The 19808-nt window shown below is 41.1% G+C and overlaps 1 protein-coding gene across 4 annotated transcripts in view; it reads left to right on the top strand.

Annotated features, from left to right (window-relative positions):
• Positions 1-3500: 3500 nt before the first annotated feature.
• LOC133150328 (IQ motif and SEC7 domain-containing protein 1-like) overlaps positions 3501-19808 on the top strand; it is a 73523-nt gene continuing 57215 nt past the window's right edge. For 3 of the 4 annotated variants that reach the window (XM_061272783.1, XM_061272781.1, XM_061272789.1), the window contains exons 1-2: positions 3501-4088; positions 17115-17144. In XM_061272783.1, the coding sequence (XP_061128767.1) occupies positions 3826-4088; positions 17115-17144 (293 nt within the window). In that variant the 5' untranslated portion in view covers positions 3501-3825. The remainder of the gene's footprint in view (positions 4089-17114; positions 17145-19808) is intronic. The other variant, XM_061272782.1, reaches the window with a different exon arrangement.

The following is a 19808-nucleotide window of genomic DNA, read 5'->3' as shown; positions in this document are numbered from 1 at the left end:
AATGACGTTTCCTTTTAGAAAAACAGTGAATACGCTTGAAAGAAAAATAATGAATACACTTGCAAGAAAAGAATGTGAACTGTTATGTCATAAATCTGATCTGGCATTCACCATAAGTACTAAAACACTACTCAAGCTAATACCAAACTAACAATCACAAACATTTTTCTCGTATTACCTTTTATAAGTACCTTTGAATTTACTGGCACCCCTCTTGGCTCCTTTCTTAGCCCCAAATTCTTTCAACCAGTCCATACCCCGGATGGAGACAAACGGCATCTCCAGGTTGCGTCTCTTCTCTACCAACTACTGACAAAGCCTTCATCATCCCTCTCGTCCCACAGAGGGTCATGACTGAATGTACCTCAATACCCTCACAGTGAAAAGCTGTTGGGTGCGACTGCAAAATCGTTGCATTTCGATATTGGTACAAGACTTGCAATCGCCTTTAAAGGCTTGCACGTGTGTGTATGTACATAAAGTATCAATGGCTTAATGTCTTTGTTCTGCCATTTTCTGAGTTTTGGTATACAAGCCCCACTTTGTTTGGACCTGCTCGAGGTACTGGGACTTGAGTATCGTTGCTTCACTGCTAAGACTCATTTCTGTGAGTGTCTTGATTTTGTTGGAAAAATGTTAAACGTGGTATGCTGAAATTGTTTTCATGATGGCGGAATACTCTACGCACTCCAGTAGGCATTACAGTCATGTCTAAGAATATATCTTTTCCACACTCTTGGGTTTCCCTCTATAAATATGCCTCTTCAAATAAAAGTGATCAATACGAATTCTATTTTGGGCATTTTTTGTTCAAAGTTTTTCCTGCACCAGCTTTGTTGTTTTGCAATGTTTCCCTCTTGCCTAGGAAAAGTGTAAAGCCAAAAGGGCTGTTTATAGGGAAGTTCACCCTGCCATGTAGCGCTTTTATAACCACAACATAGGCCCAAGGGGGTCTTTTGTGCAGTATCATTTCAAAGTCTTGACTGAGTAGACCGTGCAGGGCAGCTTGAAGATGTGTACATTCGAAATAAGCTAGCGCTTGCACGAGGCTGCTTTGACTACTTGGACTCAGTTAAAATGTGAATACATGCAAATGTGGAAGTAACAGTTTCAAAATGGCTGCTATTGGATGTTAGTGGCATGTAAATGAGAGCCTACAATCCAACTAGGACTCATTAAGGCAGTCAAACCCACCAAGCTCAAATGACATTCACTTCTTTCTTTCAAGGCACACAGTTTGCATAAAGTCGTCCACCACGTGTCAGCCCGCCACGCTGGGAGCCGTTGGGCTGCATCCGAGGCGAAGGCAAAATGATAGTTCGAAAGGAGGGATCTATGAGGTGGTCTTTGACACCTGACAGGATTGGTAAGGGTCTTTCTTTGGGATTAGCCAGATGGTTTTGGTGAGCAGTTTCTCTGTAGTACCACAGGTCAAGCAAGAGTCTAGAGTGTACTTAATTGTGATTTAGAGTTTTCATGTGGAAAACACAGTTTAATTTGGTTTATTTAGATCACAGGCAGGCGACTCGGCCCGCGGAAAAAATGACTTTGACACCCCTGATTTAGATAAACAAAGGTTTTAAATCAACCTTTCCGTGGTAATGTTTTGTTCAGAACCTGACATCAGATGATTTGTTAGACAAGAGTCAATATAACAATATGAGAACTATAGATCAACTATAGTTGAAGCTGTTTGGAAGTGAGGAGACACTGGATAAAATTGGACAGACGTCTGTTATATATATATATATCCTTTAGGGACCGATGAGATCAATAAGTGACATGAAAACAGTCAACACAAATGAAAGCCTTCAATGCTCTTTTTAGTTTTTTTTTTTAATCGGGTCCCATAAAACTGCAAGTAATATATTATCCACACTAATTTTATCCGTTGTTTACCACCTTACAGGCGGTAACTTATTTTTTTAATCGACTATAAACCATGCTTCGAGTTTCACGGTTTCCACTATCGAAAAACATGCCCCCCGAGCAGACAACCTCTGCCCTGCACTAATACCGGTTCTGTTTTTGACCGCCAAACAGGTTATTGCTTTTGTCTATCATCTTACAAGAAAAAATACACTGACTTAAGAGGACTTTTTGGAAAAAAAGGATGTCACGGGAAAACACTGACCATCATTTTTATGTAGTGATGCAGCCTGTTCTGATAAATTTCAAGCGGGACCTTTTGTCAAAACACCATGCTTGTTGCACATGTTTGCATTAAAAAAAAAAAAGTTTCACTTGATGGTCATCAGGAAAAGGTTTTTCACTTTTCCAGGTCCATCTGCCTTTGCTTGGGGTATTATTCAAATATAAAAGTCAGGGAAAGCTTTAATAGCACTCTTGGCAAATTGATGGTATTACTAATGCAATTAATACTCATAGCGTCATATATTTAATTTTTCACAATGCACATTTAAAAACAATTGTTTGCCAGCATGCACATCTCATTATCATTTGTCAAACAGTATTTATCTTTAGAGCAATTGCATAAAGTTGTATTATAAAGCTGTTCCGCAATTAACAATCACAGTGGGAGTGGGAGGTCTTTTGCTGAATGGGGCTCATGGTTGTAATAGTTTTGGATTTCACATTTATAGTTGTTTCGATTTATTTATGCATTCACTTTTTGGAATTCGGGTTATTTGAATTAGAGGCGGCTCGGTGGGGCACTGGGTAGCGCGTCCGCCTCACAGTTAGGAGGGTGCGGGTTCGATTCCACCTCCGGCCCTCCCTGTGTGGAGTTTGCATGTTCTCCCCGGGCCCGCGTGGGTTTTCTCCGGGCACTCCGGGTTCCTCCCACATCCCAAAAACATGCTTGGTAGGCCGATTGAAGACTCCAAATTGTCCCTAGATGCCAGTGCAAATGGTTGTTTGTCTCTGTGTGCCCTGCGATTGGCTGGCAACTGGTTCAAGGTGTCCCCCGCCTACTGCCCGATGACCGCTGGGATAGGCTCCAGCACGCCCGCGACCCCCGTGGGGACTAAGCGGTTCAAAAAATGGATGGATGGATGGTTTATTTTAATTATTTTTTTAGATTGCGTGTTCGTTTTTAATAATGTTTCAATGCTTCATTTTAGTTACATTCAAACATATTTTTAGCGTTATTTCTCTTTCAATTACAGTACAAGGAGTACTTGTTAAATGCAAGATTATTGCTAGAATTATAGTTTCATAACCAAAATATTGTTTCAGTTCGTTTTTTTATAAAGCATTTTTCTTCTTTTCCCACTGCTTTTAATTGTTTGTTACTTTTCATAGTCTTTCACTCGGGTTCAGGCAAGGAAGCATGGATGGATGAATTGGTGGTTTGATGGATTGATAGATGGATTGAGTCATCACGTCGATCGACTCTTGAGTATTGTGATATTTGCGGGTTGCATGTGATAATAAACGGAAGCTAAATGTGGGTCAGCGCGTAATCTGTCCTGAGCCATAATGCGCTCAACGCGACCTGCTGTCAGATTCATAAAACTTGTCAACTCCGCCCACTTGACAGCCGGCGTCTGTTTACAGAAAGTCGCGGCGGCGTGAGAGTGGACGTGCCAACCTCGCGGAGCGAGATCAACGCCTTGGTGTTATTAAGCCCGTCCGTCACATGTGGCTACGAGCTCAATGTGACGTTGACGCTTTGTACGTGAGCCACATCCGTTCGGTTAGTGTCCGGAAAGCCTCGTAAGAACGCTTTTATTCGGGATTCGGCTGTCACCAGCAATGGCGAGGCGTAAAAAGCGCAACAACCCGCCTGAGTATTGTGCTTGAAGCTGCTGGCTGGCTGGAGCGTCGCTCAAACACGCGAGCCGCTTCCTGCGCCACGACGACATGGACAGCCCGGGCGCCGAGAACCCCGGCAGGGCTGCGGAGTATTTACAAGAGCTCAACAAGATCATCGAGACGCAGCAGGAGTTGCTGGAGAGGCAACGGGCGCGGATCGAGGAGCTGGAGCGGCAAGTGTGCGACTTGTGCGCGGAAAACGGTTGCCTGAAGGAGCGCTACCAGCGGCACCTGACAAGCTGCAGGCTGCTGCAAGGCGCCGACAGCCCCCACTTGCTCGGGGCCATCCAGGAGCATATCACGCATGACAAGTAAGCCCTAAGCCTCTTTGCCTGCTGCTGGCTCAACGTTCACTGCAGCCAATCAAGTTGCTGCTAAAATGGGAGCCCCACTACCTTTTGCGTTTGTGTGCATGCTGTTTGTGGACATTTATGGACCAAGTATAAATATTCTGGGCACAGAAAAACTTTTGGTCACACATTTGGATTGGTATCTAGCCCATGGAGGAACAGGTTAACACACACCCCTGTCAACACAACCCTGTATATAACAAATCTAAATAAACCAGGAACAAGTGGTATTTTGGATCAATAATAAAAACTGGTGTTTATATAATAAACACATAATTTTATTTTCAAACAATCTAAAAATGATTTCATGTTGGTTAATGTCAGAAAAGATCAATAGTTCTGGAATGCCCATCCCTCTATTCATGCCCACTTCACCCTCTGAAAGTATCAAAACAATCCCCTCTGTATTTGAGATTTTATAGCCGCTAAGCCTTTTCTCTACAAAGTCAGTCAGTTCAGATAATCATAGCGTCAACATAAACAACTACCAGAAGTCACCAAAATTCAAGTGCACATCATTACATAAACTACTACAGAAAGTCAGCAAAATTCAAGTGCACATCATACCCCATCAAGCTAAAAAAAATGTCTTCGCCCCAATCGTTTTGATTTGATGGCCTTAAGTGTTTTCCCCTCTCTCTTTAAAAAAGCGAAACATCATTTGATGTCAGAAACCTGCCCTTAATCTCAACCAAAATCTATGTGAGGCAGTACTGAATTATGTCTTTGTCACAGACATTCTATATGACAGTTACACGTGATAGTAAAGAAAGAAATCGGATTCATCTGGTTCCATAACTTAACAGACCATAAGCCCAAGACCGGCCCTAAAAGTCTATTTGACATGCATGGTCAGCCACATTAATCCATGATACAAGGAATACAAAGGTTGAAACTCTAAGGGGGAAAAGGAGAATTTGTTATGTAACCAGCAAGGCTTTACAAGAGTGCAAATCTCTCTGCCAAGGTCCATGTAATAGCCTCACTAATGAAACTGTCCTGAAATGACCACAATACTCGATGCTCTTGTTACTCTCCCAACACTTTTGGATACATAAGCAGATCTGAAACAGTAATGTAAATAGCAGTGCTCAATAGATTGGGCACTTTGACAATTCATAGGATTTTTCATTTCCATTTTCTACATCCCTTGTCCACATCATCACATCCCATCTGGTTGTGGTGGCATGCAGGGTATGCGCTAGACTAGTCATCTACCAAGAGCAGACACTGGAAAGTTAAAGTGGTGTTTTTTTTTGTGATCCATTAAGTTGGAATGAAAGCATGTGCTCTTTGACAGAAGTACGATTGTTATTATATGGCCGTGTCTGCAGAAAGCACAGCTTCAGATAGGGATTGTCTGTACTGTCAAGTCGAATCTGCGTCAAGCTTCATTTTTGCAGAAGAATTCAGCATTCAAACTTCCCTTTTGACTGTTTGCTGGCTCACGTGATGGTGCCTTGACCTTTGTGGCTGATGTCATGAAGACCCATGACAGCAAATCCATAGCGGTGACCGAGGCACATGTCTTTACGAGCTGGTGATAGCAGAAGATGATGATTTAAGTCTGACCTTTAGTGAACTTAGGGTTTAAATTTCGGTCACACAGTGTAGTTTTTGTTGTCTGTATGAATGCTGACAGATTCAAGATTCAAGAGTTTTTATTCGCCATGTTTGAGCGTGCCAAACAAGGAATTTGACTTCGGTAAATATGGGAAACCGAGTTTTTTTTTTAAAGCGATTGAGATTTGTAAAAATGAAAAACATGCCTTTATTTGAAAAAATATCACCATGGTGATAATGGTACAATTTGTACATCATAAAGACATACAATAAAATGAATACTTTCTTTTATCTGATGTTGACCACTACACAAGTGTAGCCTTGCAAGCCAGACCAATGATTTATGATTGGAAAAAAATCATCTTATTTTGAAAAAAATGTTTGCATTAATACTTTTATAGACTCTTTGTGTTTCTAAATATTTCAAACTGAGTTCAATGAAAACAAACAACGGTGTCTCTCTCGGGCGATCTATTTTGAATGTTGTGAAGATGGACTTAGTTAATCAGTCAGTTAGTCAAACCTTAAGCTTGGGCCCTTTGGAAGGTTATATAAATCGAATCTATAACTTGTTGGTGTTTTTGTAGGCCTATTAGCAGTCGTAGTAGTGGCTGTAGTAAAGGTGTTAGCCTTCTAGCTGACAGACTAGTTTTTTGTTGACAAAGGATGCACCTACGACATGTTGCAATTCAAGGCAAAGTTCAAGATTGCACTGCCTGCTATGAAAAAAAAGCTTGTGTAAAGTTATTTGGGGGCTGGCCAAGGACAATTTTGAAGCTAGCTAACTGGTTTAAAAATATTCACAGACCATATCAGCGTCATGAGGATGTCTGTATTGACCCCCCCCCCACCACCACCACCTATCACTAATCTATCAAAATCCATAGTGGAAATAAATTTGTGAAGAGGTCATACTTCTGGAAATAGTTGTGCATTTTGTTACATTAGGTTAATTGCTTTCAATCCAATAATTAAATGAATCAATAGTACTGTCATGTCTGTACCTCTAATTATCAGCATTGTGGGAGATGGGATAGCTTTGCTTGAAATTGAGGCGATTCAGTTTTAAAGGCAGCCAAGTCTTCTTCCACCTCGAAATCCCTCTAATTAACATTTGATATCAGATTTCTCCTCTTCGGGATGAGTTTCCGGATGCGTGGTCCTTTGTCTATCCTGAAGGGAAAATTAGACATGATGCATCTTGCTGTGAGGGAGTCAAAGTGATCTCAAGCAGGGTGTTTTATTTGATAAACATGAAGTTTATAGTGAGCCTTAAAGCTCAAACTGTGTCGGAAAAACTGTGTTCCATTGTGTGCTATTCCCATCCCCAAATTACCTCACATGATTTACATCAACGCTAAAATTGTTTTATGGTATCAATGGTACTTCTCTTTTTGCCATGTAAATGAATCCATTCTACCTTTCAGTGCTTGCAGGTTGTTACGATGAATCCAGTTTAATTTGATGTTGAAAAACACGTCACAATTATGAGTTTGGCTTTACTCCAGGCTGACAGTGAGTTTATACTAAGAAGTAAAGCGACTTAAAAGCTACTGTTCGGTCTACAAATTCCCGTGGTCTGCAAAATATTTTGCGAAATGGCGTATCATTGCCAACGCAACCAATCCATAGATATGTCACACAATTATATTATGTGAAAAACAATATCGTCTTTTTGTCAGAGAAACATCATGTCGCATTTGACACGTTTGCATGTTGGTCAGCTTCTCCGTCTGCCCTCTTTCAAAATCAAGTCTAGAGAGTCGAACATGTGCTGCTGATAGTGAGTCCTGTGGATGAGTCAACAACAGATTAGCACTAAAGTAATTTGGCCACATTGTTGATCAGAAATTTGAAATATTCAAGTCCTGCACAAATATTGGAATGAAGTTAATAAATGTACGCTCAACCGTAGCTGTCCTTGTTGCTGTCGTGAGACCGTCTGTGCATTCCAAGTGGAAAATTCTGCTTTCCTGACTTCTAAATAAAGCTTATGTAAACGGAAAGTTTATGTAAGCCTGCAGGTAGGGATTCAAATTCACATGCCTATCGGGTTTCCTGATAGTGGAGTGCCGCGTCATCTCTGGTCTGATACAATTTACGCTGACCTACGCTAGACGACGGGTTTCACTACCGATGGTGTTTGTTTGGTTGCATCACTGGCACTCACGTTGGTATGAGCTGACAGGCGCCACCAAATCGGCTGACACATTCCTGCTCTAAACATTGGTGATAAATGGCATTTTGTTGCAGTCTGCCACCCCCACAGGTGCTCCGCTCCATTACAGCCACTGTAAAGTGATCACAGGTCATAAATGAATCTGTGGAAAAAGCGTTTGTTTTGACACATGTTTTTTTTTGTATCGCCGGCTTAGAAGGAGGGTGCTTTAATCAGAGCTGCATCGAAGCTGTCCTCTGGGATTTCGAGCGGACTAGTGTCTGAGAGTACTTTGATTTCTTATCTCAATGCTGGTGGATGCATCTGTTTGTGAATGTTTCTCATTCAAACCTTGTCCCAAGCTGGTAAGGCAGCCGGGTGAACAATATTTGGCATGCGAATGCGACGGCTAGACCAGTGATGAGCAGATTTGTCTCTTGCCACTTTGCTCTAAGCTTACAAAAATATCAGCTGCTTCACATTACTTTCTTTTTTTTACCCCACTTCTGTTGCTTCATCTGAAATGAATTCTGGTAATGATGACAAGGCAATGGCTGCAAATAACATACGGTGCTTCGCAATTATTTTCCCTTTTGCCCCCCGGAAGAAGAAAATATTTCATGCACGCCCAACTCCCCTCAGTGACTATGAATGGTATCATTTGTCTTTAAAATTGTAATTGTATGTCCACATCTGCATATCATTGTATCCTAATTAACATGTTCCTTTGGGTTACACCTCCCCCCCGGCATCGCACTGCGCCCTCCCAAGTCCCTATTATTTGAGGACTGCTGAACGTAATGTAAAGCACTGAAAAGAAATTGTTTAAATATTTTTTTAAACAGAACTGCTAGTAAATATTTTTAGATTTTTTTTTTTGCATTGATTACGTTGAATCTGCTCTCATTAATAATAATAATAATAATAATAATAATTAGGAATTTTATGAGTAAATGTTTAGGTTCAACAACATGTGGATTTTTTGTTAAATATCTATAATTTACAATGCAGGGTAAAATCACTATTGATGAAAAACTATCAAAAAGAAAAAACCTGTTGCTCAAAAAACATTGTCTACATGTCAAAAATAGGTTTAGTGACAAACTGATTATAAATTGCTGGCTGTATGTATTTTTTTTGTTTTTTGTGGCACTATTCCAAAAGTGTTAGTGCTTGATAGGTGAATAAAGTAACGTATGCTGGTGTAATAATTTGGTTACTTCAAATCGTTACAAGAGGGAGTAAAAAACATTAGGAACAATTGTAAGTATGACCACTGCAAACTAGAGCCAAACCAATAAAAACATTGGTCATTTTAATCCGTGTCAATAAAACTGAACATGATTATCATTGTAAATTGGGGATATTTTATGCAGCTCTTTTAATGGACATCATTAGTTTTGCAAGTGGTCATAATGTTGTCGCTGGTTGATCTACTGTTTCACTCGAATAATACGCAGTTGTCTGCAGACCTCTGGAAAGCTTCTGCTAAATGAAACAAACAACAGCAAAATAGTGTCTAATAATTACAGTGGGACCCATGTACACCCGGTTTGAAACCAAAACTCAAATTATTTTTGCCTTTGCTGCAGTGACTGTATGTTGGCTTCTGTAGTGTAATTTTCTGCCCAAGATAAGTCTCCATCTTGACAAGTTTGGCAAAGTTTTCTTCAGCATGTTTCGGTCCCCCATGGCAGCGAAGGAGAAAATGTCCGGCAGCACCCACTCATTTAGCCCTTGATCTGCTGAACAATCAGTACGTCAAACTGTATTTACGAGCCCATGAGCCGCCTCTTGCCACAGAAGCCCCCTTTAATGAAATACTCCTTCTAGATTAATGTCTACGCTGGGATGATTTGCATTCAAGCACGGACGATAAATCTTGAGCAATGGACAAATACAATTTTCTAGGTGCACTCCTAGACAAAAACAACTGCGTTCGTCCTCCGTATTATAATCAAGCCTATTAAGAGGGTGTCTGGTGGGTGTTCATTGATGTGGCCGGTACACCCAGAGGAGGATAGTCATGATTTTAATGAGCACCGTGATGCCTCTCTAATGGCTCTACCGGTAAAGGCCACCACACTGAGGGAGGTCGGAAGGTATGTCACTGACCTCGTAGCTGATGTCACTGTACTCAAGGTAGAGCCGTTGTCTTTATGTACCTTCCAATGAGCAGGAGGGCAGGCAGAGGACTGTATCAGTAATAGCGGTCCCTTAGAAACCATTTGTCCTCCGGTTTTCATCGCGTCGTATTTTCTTGGCGGTCGCAGCGCTCAAATGATAGCCTTGTCGAATTTCGAGTTTTCCACAAGTCAAAGCAGAACTTTATTGACTTTATCTGAGGAATGGACACGGTAGCTTAGCTTAAAGGTCTCTTTGGGTTTCTTTCTGTGTTGAAATAAATTCATTTTGAAGTTGAGGGAGTCAAATGTGCTTGATAAGTGATGGTTTACTGGTTCACTGGGCTCATTCGGGTGCAAGCAGCGTGGGTCCGGTTCCCACTCAGTGATGATGAATGCTTGTCTTGTTTTTATTACGTGTGCACTATGATTGACTGGCAGTCGGTCCCAGGTGGAGGTTTGAATCGTCATTGGTCTCACGTTTTGGTTCAATTATGATTATCAGGTCGACAATTCAATATCACGCTTCAAGACCACACGTCACATCAACTTTCTTTACTACTTGGTATTGTATTCATATAGTTTTGTTTACATCGCAATAAATACAAGCCGCTAGGTAAGAGTACATTTTCCAGGTCATCCCTTTTCCGCTCATCGTTCCTTTTGACTTCCGAAAGAAAGAGGTGGAAAGGCAATTTGAAGACACAAAAGAACAGTGAAATCCAAAAGGATGTACAAACAAAGTGCACCGGAAAGAAGCTCATGTTTTTTTCCCCCTCCATTTTAATTACCAACTTAAATCCTGCTCTCTATACTGTCCAATTTTGGGGGGAAAATGGGCCAATGTAACTCACCTCCAGCTCTTTTTGTAACATCTTGCCCCTCTTTTCCCCCCACGCATGAATGTGACCTCACTTTTTGCTAGCCCAACACATAAATGTCTGTAAAATTTATGTTCGGGTTCATTTTCCTGCAAACATTTTTGTGTTGAAACAGGCTAAAAGCGGAGAGCACTGGAAGAGGTCAGAAGACTAAAGCTGCCCTTTCATTGTTTTTACTTTCCTGCCTGTCCAATTATTCACCTCACGCCTGTCAAGGCGAGTTGATGCTATCGCTAAATTGGACACAATCTGTCCCACACTACCTAGAGAGAGATGCCTGAAAAGATGCCGCTTGTTGTATGGCAGGTGGGACGGGAGTGCAGCGCGTTTATGCGGACCGCTCATGATGAGGCGGAAGCAGTCGACAGCTGAACACACAAACACAGATGAGAAGCTTGTGGTCACACATCTCGGTCAGCACAGACGCGCGTCCAACAAACCGGCCCCCTGAGCCAGTGCGGCTTGTGGCAACCAATATTTGATAGACTTGGCATTTTCTGAGATGCAGATTGACTGTGGGCGGTAGTTTGTTTTGTAAACATTTCACATAAGTGACTCGCATGAACGTCTGGTGGATTCTATTTTTCATATGCACTAACTGAGCAAAAAATGCAATGGAGCTGCAATGCAGGGTGTAGTTTGAGTTCAATGTTTGTTTGCTGTGGTAATGAGCAAAGGGCGAGTTTATCTTAGTTTGATGAATTAGATCGAGCTGTTTGGTCAAAAGTTTGTTGTACGTTTGAAAATGCAAAATTTTCGGCAATTACTTTGATCGATTATCGCGAAATCAATATTTTTTGTATTTTTATATGTATTGTTAGTTTTAAGAAAATACTAATGCTTTTCACACCTTAATTTTACTTTAACAGAAATCTGCTCAGTTGCGCAGTACTTAACGAAAGCTTAAGGCCACCTCTGTTTTAATCAACTTTTCGACAGCAATCATTTTGAAAAGTTAAGAAAAAAACTTGAAGACGCTCTGCTAGCAGGATTGTACAAAAAGGCCTTACATCCTCAGCAATGCGAATGATAAAAACACATTTTTTCTCGCTGTTGGTGGGACTTCACCCTGGCTGTGAATAAAATCTTTTACTTGTGTATTCATACAAAAAGGCACATATTCCATATTGTGTCGTGAGCTGCCATCAATCCTTGATTTTCGTCGGACATCTTAAAAATTTCAACCAGGGTAATGGGTGCAGAGTCAAGGAGAGTTTCTTTTAAACTGTATTTTGCTTTTCAGGCTATGAACTGTCTGAGTCGAACTTTGACTAAGTGATCTGCCAGTGTGAAGAAATGCCAGAGGGAAGTGTATTGTTCAAGCACACCACTTTAAAGTGACTTTAAAGTCTAACTTTTATAGGTTAAAAAAAAAAAGCCATTACTGCCCAACTGTGGCGTCAGCTTTGTCGCGGCTTTTAGAGAATTCCGGCTCATCATTCATCTGTGTCACGGCGGATGCTTGCGTAGGGTAGTTGTCGGCTAGCAGTAGGAAGCAGACACGGCGAGTCACCTGCTCATGAACACGCTCACCCTCATACAGGAAAGCGAAGCTAAAAAAAAAAAAAAAAAGATGTTTTATAGCAAATGAAAGAGGAAGAACTTGGACTAACTCATCATCGTTGCTTACAAATAAGTGTTGTACACGTGAAGAAGTGAGGGCAGAGTTTTCAAATGTATTCACTCTGGTACCAGTTTAAAATCAAAGTGAGCGTCAGGGTTTTCAAATTTATTCACTCTAGTACCGGTTTAAAAACATCAACTTCCGCCCGGATAAGAATTTTCCAGACTACTTTTACAACTTCACTTGTTCATTGTTAAACATGCAGGAAGCAGCTGCCGAAAACATGACATATTTTACAGCAGATGGGGAATATTCAGGAAACATTAGTTGTTGTGCTATTCTGTAACTAGTGGATAATGTAAATGTTAAACTGACGTCTCGGGACAGGGATGATGTTGGCAATTGGTGGATTTCAAATTTTTAGATGGCCGAAAGTGCAACAGTGTCTTGCCGTCGTGACTTTTGTCTTTTCTCTGTCAGGTTGAAATGAGTCCCATGCTTGATTTGTTTGACACAGTTCACACGCCAGATGCCCTTCCTGATGCAAACCGCCTTCGTTCCTTTTTAAATTGAACGTTTCCAATGGAACTGAGACTTGACTAGACCAGATGGTTTATTTTCACATCACAATGAAACCGTACATTACGTGACAAAAACAAAGGATGCCCTTGATGAAATTCTAAGATAACAAGCATGAACTATTCATTTGTTTATTTGCAATACTACACAGTCAATTATGATGTAGCATAGCTCTAGCCTGACTTTCATGCAGGCAAAGTGAGTTTTTGTACGTTTCTTGTGACTGATGGGCGACCGGTCCAACAGTGCAGTCTCTTTCGTCAGCTGGAGTAGGTTCTAACTCACCCGTGACCCAGAACAGGATCAGCTGAAGAGAAAATAGACAAATGGATAATTATTGCACCCTTAACCGTAACAGAGGACTCGACTAACTCATTAGTTCTGCTTAGGCACACACATTTCCAACTGTAATTATAAGCTGATTAATAAAGATCATTTACATTTGTGGAATGCACCAAGAATCCTTACACATGATGGATGGACTCCATTGATGCACTGGGCCGAGAAACTTGGTGCAGAGCGCACATGCGGTATGGAAGCACACATACATGTGCCTCATCAAATGCCAAGTGCGGACTTATACACTGAAGTGTTTTATCCCGACTGCAACCCTCTGGTTCTTATTAAATACTGACAATAAACGTGAATTACTCCCCCCAGCACGTTGAGGTTCATTCTCCTCCTCAGATGATGCTGTCAGTGTGAGTGAGCTGTTCTTGCTGGCCACAGCTTCAAGCCACTGATTCTTGGGTGACACTCATGTAGAGGGAGCCACGAGGCGCCAGAATTTTAGCTAGGATTCATTCATTTTCGTCATAGCTTGAAGCTCAAAGCATTTTGTGGCGGTCACAAATGAATCTTTTTGGAATGATTCCGATTATTCCATAAGAGCGTGTCACTATTGAATAGTTTTAGAATCGATTATCATGTCGATTCATTGAATAAATTAATGCAATTTTATTTTGCATCTAAGTGTATTAAAAACATTTAGTGATTGGTTAGTATTGTTTATTGATAGAAAAACAACAACAACCAAATAGTAATTAAACAATCACACAGTAGGGATTAATGTTGTACTCACCAAACCTTTTGAAACTGATCCAGTTAATGATGAAAAATGACAAAAATTAATTAATAAGAAGTTGACATTAGAGATTTTTGTGCAATTCTTAGGTGAAAAATTGGGGCTAAATAATTGCTTGATTATTAAAATAGACTATTTGTCAATTAATCGATTAATATTTTTCGTTTGTTTTTTTACATTTAAATAATACATGGGATGCCCCTTTCTTCTTCCTAGATTTAAGCAATTTTGGCAAGTTATGATGAAACTGCATAATTGCCACTGGTAGCAATTTACGATACTCTGCAGCTCCATTATTAGCAGCTTGCAAATGTTTCAGCACATTTAAACCACAGCTGTCAAAGGACGCTCCCAAAAAGCCTGCTCCAGTCTCTTTTCCTTACCAAAGTTCAATGACAATGGGCTCTGTGGTTTTATGTAATTGTCCTGACAAACAAACTTCCTCTTCCTGCTTAAAAGTGCTTTATCAGTAAAACACCGTGTGTGTATATGTATACACGCACACACGCACACACGCACACGCACACACAGTTCTTCTTTACTCAGCAGGGCAAATAGCCGCTCATGCATTTCATTTAATCTCCTTTCCTCTTTATGCAACACTACGATGGAAAGTGACTCCTCAAGGCCCAACACTTTTCACAAACAGCGGGTTTATAATTACAACAAAACAGGTCTTCCCTGGTGAAAGGAGAAAATGCCCGGACTTCCATGGGCGGCACTAACTTGTAGCACAGTAGATCTTGTTCCAGTTCACTTGAAGTGAGGTGGGCAGCGATGATTAAATGAGCAGTCTTGTCCATTATGCCACGTGTTGCACACAGTTGCACTGACTCTTGCAGAAACGCAGATTGATAAACACTGAGTCAGCATCTTTCAGAGATGGGAGTAGTTCTTCGTCCATTTCCTCCCCCTCACAACAGGAAACAGGCTGTCATCCGTGTAAGAGACTCGGGAAAATGACCAATGCAGGCGTGTCAAACAAATTTTTGTCGTGGGCCGCATTGTAGTCATAGTTTCCTTCGGAGGGCCATTATGATTTATGACTTTCAATCCAAATAAATGTATGAACGTCTCATATTATATACAGTGTAGGCTACACAACAAACTTTTGAAATCAGAGACTAGTAAGAACTGCTTAAATTTGTAAGAAAAATTCCTAGAAACATAAAAAAAAAGTAAAGATCCAGATTTGGCCCACGGCCAAGAGTGTGCGAAGCAGCGGGGGACCTTTAGTGGGCCTTCCTGTGGAGTAATAACTCCACTGGGATTTGGCATTTACTGCATTATTCAAGTGGCTTTGGGAATGTGACGGATTTAAAATCGGTGGCTCGTGTCTCTTCCCAAAGACCTAAAAAGTTGCTCGCACATATCCATCAGCCGATATGATAGATCATGCTTGGATAAGGCCATGAAATATGACCACCATTTATTTTACGGTCCGACAAATGAGCTTCGTCTGCCCTGCGGGAATGCTTTATGAATGTCTGATACATATCATGAGGAACTTTTTTTTTTTTTTTTTTACTTTGTGACCATTTACAGCAAATTACTGTCTAGGTCAGGCGGTATTGATTCAGCTTCCAGCAAACGCAAACTCTATTTCAAGTGTTACAACTTCCATGTAGAGTAGAGGACGGATCCAAGGGAATTGCTCGCCCTTTGACACAAACTGATGACGCTCAGTTGTCGGCTCTCGTGACCTCGAAACATTAGTCGCAGTCGTTTGCATCGGCCCGGTGGGCACGTTTCGTCGTTGCTGAGAGGAAAGTATTCCAAAAGGGAGACTTATATCATTGTACATAAAATATGTGAGCAATGGTTTGGTCCGGTCTTTCATTCATTTCAGTGATGCATTGTATACACAGCAATCGATAGCTTCAGTAATTGGCATCGGCTCTGGACGCTGGCTTGTGTGTCAATGAATCTCATTGGGTTCTATTGACCCAGCTCTAGTTTTCAGGCTCAGCTCCATTGCAGCTCAGCTCCACTGCAGCTCCACTGCTTGCTCTGATGACAACGCCAATGTTTGATGTACGCTTTATGGTAATAATTAGGGCAACTTTGTTCATATTTGCTGAACAGACATTCACCAGATAATCATTGTACGTTCTGGGTCAGAAGGAGGTTCGAAAAGGCAGAAATAAGATACTACAAAGGAAACTGACATAAGAAAAAAAAGTCTTCAACAAAAAGTTGGCTGCAGCTTTGACATAGCAAAAGTTTACTGAGTTGAAAAAGATCTCCAGCATCTCCAGTACGAGGGTTTTTAAAGCAGACTATCAACAGTGAACATCTTTTCTTATCTGTACATTTTGCAAATATTTCCCATCTTCTTAACGATAACATGATTCTGTCTATCTTTTGATCTACCTCACTCACAGCAAGCCAGATGTACAATTGGTTTGGCAGTGTAGACTTTGTCCGCCCCATATCTGTTAATAGTGTCCATGTTAAATGTTGCTGCTAGGCCACTGAAGCCTGCAAGCCTTGTCAGCAGTTGCCATGGAGAAGAAGCAGGTCGCATCTAGTACATTGTCCGCAGTCTTATCCTGGAATATCTTCAGTTATAGTTGCCCTTTTTAATGTCCAGCATTGATTAGCCTCTATTTGCATACACACTTGTTAATGTAATGAGTAATGGTTTTTTTTTTGTTGTCAATTCTTTGGAATGAGATAACCGGACAAATGCCAGTACTGATGGCAGAACCACTCAGATTGTGACGGCGGCACATTTGTATTATTCTTGAATAAACAAAAATATTAACAAATATGTAAAAATGGTGCATCAATAAAACCATTTAGTTTGCCAAAGTCTGTGCAGGCTACATTATAAAGAAGTAGAGTTTCCATCAATCTTCTCCGTCGTGCTGTCTTCTACCAATCAGCTTTAGTAGTAAAGCTGCTGATGTAAATGATGCGGTTAAGTAAGGCATTTTATGATTCCCCATAGAGTAGTTGTATTGCTGCGTCATCTGGATTTCCACATGCTCAACAGAAATCATCCAGCCACTCTTTTGTTTCTTATCTTTCAGGTCTGATGGTAGTGCATCCAGGATAGTCAGGTAAAGTATTCCATTTCTTTTAAAAAATATATTTTGGATTGATTATGGCACCATAGTTTAATACATGCTTAGTACTGCTAGGATAGGCTCGAACTCGTAACAGAAAATGGAAAAAAGAAGAAAGAAAAGATTTCTGTTTCCTCTGGCCAGTTTTTCAGTGGTGTGGAAGCCACAGTGCATGCTTTTCCTCCTTGTTTGCAGCTCTTATGCTTTGCCTGATGTGTTGAGCCTTTGAATGCTTTCATTGAAAACAGTCAGGTCAAGAACGTCTGCTGTATTTATAAGTGAGCATACCAGTGCTTATCTAGCCTGCCCATCAGATATGGAATGAAGACCCGATAGGCCATCATCCGTGTTCTTCTGTCGTCTGAGTATGGGTGAGGTTTAGTTTAGTCAGGCAGCATCCCCAAAGAATAACTCACCATGCAGGCTGTATTGTTGTATCTAACAGTAGTACAACAAAATCATTATTTTGTCTTCAACTCTGGCCCCCGGAGAGCTATTGCTGTCTTCGCTTCTGTAAGGCACTATAGATCGAGCTTGCGCATGAATGGTAAGACAAATAAGCCTTCCCCGCCTATGCTCGTCACTTTTGTCGTTTATGAATAAAATGTCTTTAAAATACAATACAAAGTCCTCAACTGACTGACTTTCGACAGCCTCTCGAGTTACATGAGCTTTTGTTCTCGTGGCCTTGTGTTGGGGGTGTGCCGCGTAGGTTTATCAGTTACCATTACACTAATTGTTGCATGTGTGCCATAGAACTGCCATCTGCTGTCACTTTGCCATTCCCCTTTCCCCTTCTCGTAGCTTATTCCACATGGCAACCGGTACAGCTAATTCGTAAAGAAGACTCCCATTGTTGTGTTGACTGTGGTGACCTCTTTGTGGCCAATAATGCCCATGACTGTTGTCTTGGGTCTGGCCACATTCGTGAAAATCTGTCTTTCCGTGCATGGACTACAGTAAAGAAAACGACTGGGCCATGCATCATCTGTTGACCTGTCCGAGGCTTCTATTCAACATACCTTTGTGTGACAACAAAAGCTAGCAGATACAAGCTAATATGCGACTTGAGGGGACCTGATCGTCATCTGAATGTATTGCCATATCTTGTACATGGACGAATATTTACCCCAGTGCTCCACTTCACCCCCCCCCCACCCTTTTGTGTACTTTTTGCTCAACTCTGAGTGTAAGCATTTCAAAATAGACAACAGCACTCCTTTTCAGTGAAATTGCCGACATTTTCAAATCGCAGCAAACTGCATCTTGCCTTTCTGTTCCTGTTGCCTTTCAGCAAAGCTAAAAATCACTGCGGCAGCCAAGCGGTGTTCTGCGCACAGCAGACCTGTTGTCATGACATCCATCATCCTGCTCATACGCCGCCACATTGTGACACAAGTCAGACCGCCCAGTTTAACATTTTGCACGCTACATGACTTGCTTGTTTTCATTATCATTAATAATGAAGAAGCCAGTGAACTTGGCACAGACGCCATAAATAAATAAAACCTGATCCCCGAGGAGTCGTTGTGAACAGGTTTTGCCAAAGTGTGCATGTAGGGAGAGCAAGTCGGCCATGGCCGTTAATAGCGGATTATTCTCATCCACACTCTGCAGCTAATGATAGAGGAATAACAACAAGGTGCCGTTTAATTGGTGTGCTGTTCTGTAATCAGGATGGATGGCTTCATTCAGATGTGATTAGAACCGAGGCGAGGGTGGCGGGGAGGCTCTCGACACCCTCGCTGACCCGATCGTATTGGATTGTTCTTCAGAGAACGTCAGGCAATAAAGATGCTCATCTTTTTTAGTGGGTCATTCATAAAGTCAGAAGAGGTGACAGAGTGCTATGGCACTAATTAGAATCGCCACTCTTAACATTTATATCTGTTTGTTGTCCTGTCCTGAACTTGTACTTTACTTTAGGGGATGCAGCTTTATTTGCAGCTGAGCGGATAATTAAAATGTCCAATTGGTTGAGAAGATTTATGAATGATTGTGGTTCTTAAAATCCCATACTCGCACCGTATCGTATATTATTGAATATTACTTAGATCATTCTACAAAAACATTGACAATCCTTCCTTCAGAGGCTCACTTCATTTTCCCTCCAAAGAACAGAAGGTAACATTCAATTAAAACAATAACGGAGTAATTTGCTGATGTACTTAAAATGATAACAAAGTCAGACCACATGTGCTAAAATTGGATGGGCGTGGAAGCAACCAAGTTTCTTTGCTTTCAATGGGTTGCATTTTCTGAAAACACAAACAACGCCAAATAAAGCTTGTCAGACTGTCAACAATTTAGCTTTGCTCCACTGATTTGAAAACCGACCTAGCCTGAAAGCTTCGTGTTGGCGTTGAGTAGCAATTTTCGATATCATTTATTTCCCAATATATAAATTTTCCTTGAAATGACATGAATTTTAAATTAATTAATGGTAATTTTCTATTCTTCCAATTTCTAGTTCCTGATCGTAAAATGGCCAGAAAAGTTTGACCGATACTGGTATGGACCAAAGTTGCAAGTACCAATATCGTGAAATTAGGGTGGTATCGGCAATGATACTCGCCCATCCCTGCATACAATCTAGCCTACAGACAGCAGACGTGACTGATGTGTGCATACGGTATGTCAATATCTATCCATTGTCGT

This window comes from Syngnathus typhle, linkage group LG2 (assembly GCF_033458585.1).
Source record: "Syngnathus typhle isolate RoL2023-S1 ecotype Sweden linkage group LG2, RoL_Styp_1.0, whole genome shotgun sequence".
Lineage (NCBI taxonomy): Eukaryota > Metazoa > Chordata > Actinopteri > Syngnathiformes > Syngnathidae > Syngnathus > Syngnathus typhle.
Note: the sequence above shows the minus strand (reverse complement) of the source record. Positions and strands in the feature narration are given on the sequence as shown.